Below are 6,352 nucleotides of genomic sequence, written 5' to 3' on the forward strand. Positions count from 1 at the left end.
AAAAAAAAAAAAAAAAGATATGGATTTTTTAAACCATCATTCAGTTATCAGTTTGCTAATACAGATGTGTTGCTTAACAACAAGGATATATTCTGAGAAATGCATCATTAGGCAGTTTTGTTGTGCAAAAAGTACAGAGTGTACTTACACAAATCTATATGTTAGAGCCTGCTATACTCCTAAGAAATGTGGTATAACCTGTTGCCCCTAGGCTACAAACCTTTCCAGCATCCTACTGTACTGAATACTGTAGGGAATTGTAACACAATGGGATTTGTATATCTAAACATATCAAAACATAGAAAAGGTTAGTAAAAATATGGTCTTATAATCTTATAGGACCATCATTGTATATGCAGTCTGTCATTGACTGAAGCATTGATATGTGGTGCATACCTATATATTAATTTTTCTCTCTATCATGGAATTCCTAGTATAAACTTTTTTACATAGTGGGACCAGAAGACAGTTTAATGTCTTAATATCTTTTCATTAATTTAAAGAGTAGAATATTCATTTTTAAAACACTGATGTGAAAATTTACATCATGGTTTCCTAATAAAAAATACATGCATTCTCATTTTAAACAAATCTCAAACATTTTGCAGAGATAAATAAGTACTTCATTTGGGACATCAGTCTTCAAGAACTTCCTCCTGTGTGCAGAAAAAACTGTAATACATACATTATGCCTTGTCTTTCATGTATTAAGGAGGCACTACCAAGCCTTCTTCAGAATAAGCTGACAATGGGGTTATTCTGATTCACTCATTCTGGTAACATGACTGGTAGTATGTACATTTTTACTATAACCAACCTAGTTAAGGGTTTGTAGCCTGACCAGCTGACCCATACAAGCCCATTAGCATTGTGCCATACCCCAAATTAAATGAAAATAAGTAGTACCTTTAGGAATAAGGTTTTGATTCATTATCTTACTCTTTCTTAAACATTTATATTAATTGTATGTGTTTACAATGTTTTTATTACTCTTTAGACTCACAACAACCCAGAAAGCATTCTCAAAGATGATGAATGTACTCAAACAGAACTTCAGCTGATTGCTGAAGCATTTTGCAGTGCTCTCGAATCTGTTGTTGGCTCTTTAGAACATGATGGAGGTGAAATTCTCACTGACATGAAGTATGGACACCTTTGGTCGGTTCAAGCAGATTCTCCCTGCCTTGTTAACTGGCCAGATTTGCTTTCACAGTGTGGCTGTGGATTATACAATAGCCAGGAAGAACTCAGCTGGTCTTTCTTAAGAAGTACACGTCATCCTTTTGTGCCACAAACCTGCCTTTCACATGAAGCTGTAGGCTCAGTCAGCAACCTGACTTTGGACTGTTTGACTGCTAAGCTTAGTGGCCTACAGGTGGCTGTAGAGACAGCCAATTTGATTTTGGATCTTTCATATGTTATTGAAGATAAAAACTAAGAGAATAGCGTGTTTGTATTACAAAAGAAACAGACTAGCCTGGTGTCAATTAAGAAAAATTGTGAGTGTATTTGTTCCCTCCCAAAGGCCTATTCTATGTATTTGGACAAATGACTCATAAAATTATAGATATACTTCTTTAGGAATAAAGATGATTCATGAATAGAAATGCCATAAAATAATAAAAATACAAAGAATTATTTATTTTAAAATATTGTAGTTATCTTAGGGATTCTAAGTGGCTGCTGTACATTGTTCTAAATTTTTGTTATTATTTTGACATCAATTTTGAGAACAAACAGAAATAAAAAAGACTTCTAATCCATGCTCCAGTTTGGATACATAGTTTAGATATTTTGTAGTTAGTAGTAATTACATATACTTAAATGATAAAACTAGATCTCAAAGTCTCACAAAACATTCAGTATATATGGCTCATCAAAAGAAGTGTTTATACTGTGCAGTTAGTAAAATTTCACTTTTCACAGTGCCCTTTATCTCAGCCTAGATTCTTCAGTGGTTAGGTAATTGATGTAGAACCTGGTTTGCCTGCAATTGCTAGTTTGTATCAAGCTCCACGTTTTTGTTATTTGGGGGAAATGTTTGCTTTTGAGGCGGGGGGAAAGTAGGTTTGTATAGTAACTAAGGCGAAAGCAACTTTGTAAGGTCTTCGTTTTTAAAGTGGGAGGAGGAACTGGTTTGTTTTAGACAGAGGTTTCTCAACCTTGGCACTATTGATATTCTGGACCCCATAATTCTTTGTTGTGCGGAGGCTGCTCTGTGCATTACAGCTTATTTAGCAGCATCCCTGGCCTCTGCACACTAGATGCCAGTAGCACACTCCTGTTGTGACAACCAAAACTGTCTCCAGACATTGTAAAATGTCACCCAAAGAGCAAAATTGTCATTGGTTGAGAACCATAGACTGATAGAAAAGGAAGGACAATAAGGAGCATTCTACCAGGACTTCAGGAAGCAACCTGAAGGAAGTGGAAGTTATTTCTCTAGTCACTAGTATGAAAAAGAAACTAGAAAAGCTCTCATATTCAAAGTAGAGACACTATGTTTCGCGAAGGGATGCAATTTGAATTTTATGCCAATATAAGACGTATTGATAAATTGAAGAAGAAATATAGAAGGCAGCTAGTTGAATAAGTATGGTAACAAATGTTATATTAAACTTTAGGAAAACATTTTGGAAAGTTTTGGGAAATTAACCAACCTAATGGTCAATGATCAGATCTATAGCCATGATAAAGAGAAATAGAATTATTAAGCAATCCAATATTCTTGTAATCAAAAATAATTTTACTCTGAGCCAAAGAAAAAAATCACAATACAAAGAGCAATGCCATCCATACATGTTAAATATCAGCCCACCTGAAGTCTCATAGACTATTAAAAAGTGTTACTTCTTTTATTATTAGAGTCAAACAGAAGGGTAGTGTGGTAGGCAGCCTCTAAGGTGGCCCCCAGTGATCCCCACCTCCTGGTTTCAGACCTTGCATAATTTCCTCCCCTTGTGTATGGGCTGGATTTAGTGACTCCTTTATGTCTCCCATTTCCCATCTTTGTGGACAGAATCTTATAGTGATGATTATGGTTATGCCTTATCTATAATTTTATGCTGTGAGTAGAAGGCAGATGACTTATCTATAGTTACATGGGCCTACAGATGGAAAGCAACTGTGCTCTAGGAACTGCACTTAAAGAATTACCCCCTGAGGAAGCCTGGAGTGATTCCAATTATGAGATCACCCTGACTTGATTCCAGTTATGAGATTCTGAACTTTGAGCTGATGTTATGCAAAAGTAAAACTTTTGAGGATCTGAGGAGTAGGGGGAATGTATTTTGCATGTAGTAGGCAGCCTCTGAGATGGCTCCCAATAATCCCATTTCCTGGCAGTCCACCCTCTGGGTGTAGGTGGGACCTAGTGACTAGCTTCTAATGAATGGAACACAGCGGAAGGGATGGGATGTCACTTCTGATATTTGGTGGTAAAAAGATAAGTTTATCTTTTGATGCCTTCTCTCTCAATGAAAGCCACCTGTCATGTTGGGAACTGCTCCCTGGAGAGACCTACATAGCAAGGGTTGAGGGAGGCTTCTAGACAACAGCTCAAAAGGAACTGAATCCTACCAACAACCACAAGAGTGAATTTGGAAGCAGGTTCTCCCCAGTGAAACATTGAGATGAGTGTAGCCCTGCCACTGGAGCCACAGGAGAGACCCTGAAGCAGAAAAGCCAGCTAAGTTGTTTTCAGGTTGGTACCTGACCCACAAAATCTGTGAGATAATAAAGGTTGTTTTAAGTCAAATTTGGGGTGTACTTTGTTATACACCAATAGATATCAAATAAAGGCAAGAGGAAGTGCTTATTTGTAATAAAGTATTTACTGAAAACGTAGTCACACAAATGGAAGAAAGCATTCTTGATGCCATGCCTTTGCCTTTTCATCATCTCCCCAAACCTAAAAGAAGGATTCTTCATGACATGTGTTTACAGTGGTCACTGAAGAAGGTGTGTCACATTGGTATTGGGAATTGTCCTGGTTCTCCTTGTCCTTATCCTGCATTTTTTCAAGCTCCTCCAAGAAGGGGTGACACTGTGAACCTCTCCAACTGATCTCGTAGATTAGTGGTTTCCATTTTTCATGATAGTGATTTTTTTAATTCTGTCATTTTTAGTTTTGCCATAAAATTCGATGAAACATCAATGCTGTTATTTTGAATATATCACAAATTAGTTAAAATATAAATGCCTCTGTGTTTCCTAAAGTTGTAATAATCCTTAGTAGAAAACACTGGAAATAGAGTAAAAGAAACCTCCCTCTATAGTTCAAGAAAATCAGCATTCAAACTTAGATGTTAAAACATGAAATGAAAATTCTTGATGAAAATAATTTCAGAGGAGTTCCTTTTGGCAGTAATAAATGATAGGTAAAAATAGCAACTAAGGTAAGCATTAGGCAGTGTTTTGTGACTTAAAGTAAGATTGAGGCCTGAATATTGCATTTGCATTATGAAGTACCTCAGGAGAGAGAACAGGAAACCCTGATCGCTGTGGAAAGTAAAGGGCGAGTGTACAGAAGAGAATGAAGTCAGCTCAATACTTTCGTGGGACTCTCAGGACATGTAGCATTAAACATTATTGAACCATAGGAGTCCAACAGGATTATCATCTTATTAATCAAAAGATGTTAGGATTTTAGCGGCAAGGAAAAAAGTGGAGAGCTAAAGCAAATTAAAGGAAACTTTTAATCAAATACTTATTCGGTCTTAAAGATATCCTGTTTAATTCTTCCATTTGTACTCTATTAAAAGAGTCTTTACATGTTAGACATTGTAAATCAACCGTTAGATTGAAGCATTTTATATAAGTGAAGCATTTTACACAAGATATTTAAACTTTATGTCATTAATATCTTTTATCATAGATATCCTTGAACTCATTTAGTTTGTATAATCAAAGCTACCTAGGCATTTACATGACAGACAAGAAATTTTAGGTACCCATAAATCAGCCATTGTACTCTGTATTTTCATATTGTTCATATTGTTGAACAGTTATTTGGATAACTTTAAAATAAAATAATATTGTTTTACAGTCACATTATACAGGTTATTTAAAATTATCATGTACAAAAATCAATGCAGGCCTTGACAAAACATATGATTAGATAGGTTGTTCCTTCCTGATAATCTTTGGGGAATAGACAAAGAGACTAAATGTCTCCTACAGGGCCGGGTTTCAGCTGTCTAAATAAGCTATCTCTTAATCAGAAGGAAATTTTGAATATAATTTTTTTCATGTAGCTGACTGCTTCTATTTAGTATCTATGGTATCCCATAATGAAAATTTTTGCCAGTCATCTACAGAATTTGAATTTTGATGCACCAAAACACAGTGTTAGCCTCCTTTGTGATTATAAGTAGATTTATATGCTGCTTTATTAAGAATATAGTAATACTCACAAAAGAGAATGAAATTCCTGAAAACTATTCCTAAATGTAGATAAAGCTTTTTGCTGGAGAGATTATTAGACTTGGCTCACTAAAAGCCATGGAATACTATTATCTGTAATAAAGTGTGAATTTAGAGGGAAATAAAACAGCTTGACAATGTCCTATTAAAAATTTTGAGAAAATATTTATGAAAAATATCGTATTTTAGCCATCTTGATTGTTTAGAGTATTGTGATTTCATTTCGGGAAGTATTAGTTGAGTTCTTACTATTTGCTGGTTAGGATAGTTAAACACATTGGTGGTGAGAAGAAAAAACAAAACAACACAGAAATTTGTTTACAGTCTCTGGCCTCAAGGATTTGATCATCTACCCAGGGAGATTTTTTTAAAATTATTAATTTTATAAGTTAAATATGTTGTAATAGAAAACTGGGAAAATATGAATCAGACACACACCCCCCACACACAATAAAGTCAAGTGTATTCCTACTATCGCCAGAGATAACCACTGTTTACATTTTTTATGTATCTTTTCAGTTCTTTTATTGCAGGTTTTTTTCCAAAAAGATGATCATACAGTATGTTCTATTTTATAATCTCTTCCTTTTACTTAATATGTCATGAACATCATACACATGTAGAATTCTACACATTCAATTATTACATCATTTTTCTTTTAACTTTTATGGGTACATAGTATGTGTATATATTTATGGGTTATATAAGATATTTTGATGTAGGCATACAATGTGTAATAATCACATCAGGGTAAATGTAGTATATTATATCATTTTTAATGCCTGAAGAAATTTCATTTATAGAGATTATGCCATAATTTAGATAATAAATTGGCATTAGTAAACCCTTGGGATGCTTTCACAATTGTTTGTGTTAATGTAAGCAACAATGCAGTGAACACGTTGTGTATATTGTTTTCCCATATCCC

General features: G+C 34.7%; 1 protein-coding gene across 2 annotated transcripts in view; it reads left to right on the plus strand.

Annotated features, from left to right (window-relative positions):
* MKKS (McKusick-Kaufman syndrome) overlaps window positions 1-5,021 on the plus strand; it is a 33,393-nt gene extending 28,372 nt beyond the window's left edge. Inside the window, exon 6 of one of the 2 annotated variants that reach the window (XM_017523940.2) lies at window positions 998-5,021. In XM_017523940.2, coding sequence (XP_017379429.1) covers window positions 998-1,438 — 441 coding nt within the window. In that variant the 3' untranslated portion in view covers window positions 1,439-5,021. The remainder of the gene's footprint in view (window positions 1-997) is intronic. The other variant, XM_017523939.2, reaches the window with a different exon arrangement.
* Window positions 5,022-6,352: the final 1,331 nt, after the last annotated feature.

The sequence above is a fragment of the Cebus imitator genome, unplaced genomic scaffold (genome assembly GCF_001604975.1).
Source record: "Cebus imitator isolate Cc_AM_T3 unplaced genomic scaffold, Cebus_imitator-1.0 Scaffold31, whole genome shotgun sequence".
Lineage (NCBI taxonomy): Eukaryota > Metazoa > Chordata > Mammalia > Primates > Cebidae > Cebus > Cebus imitator.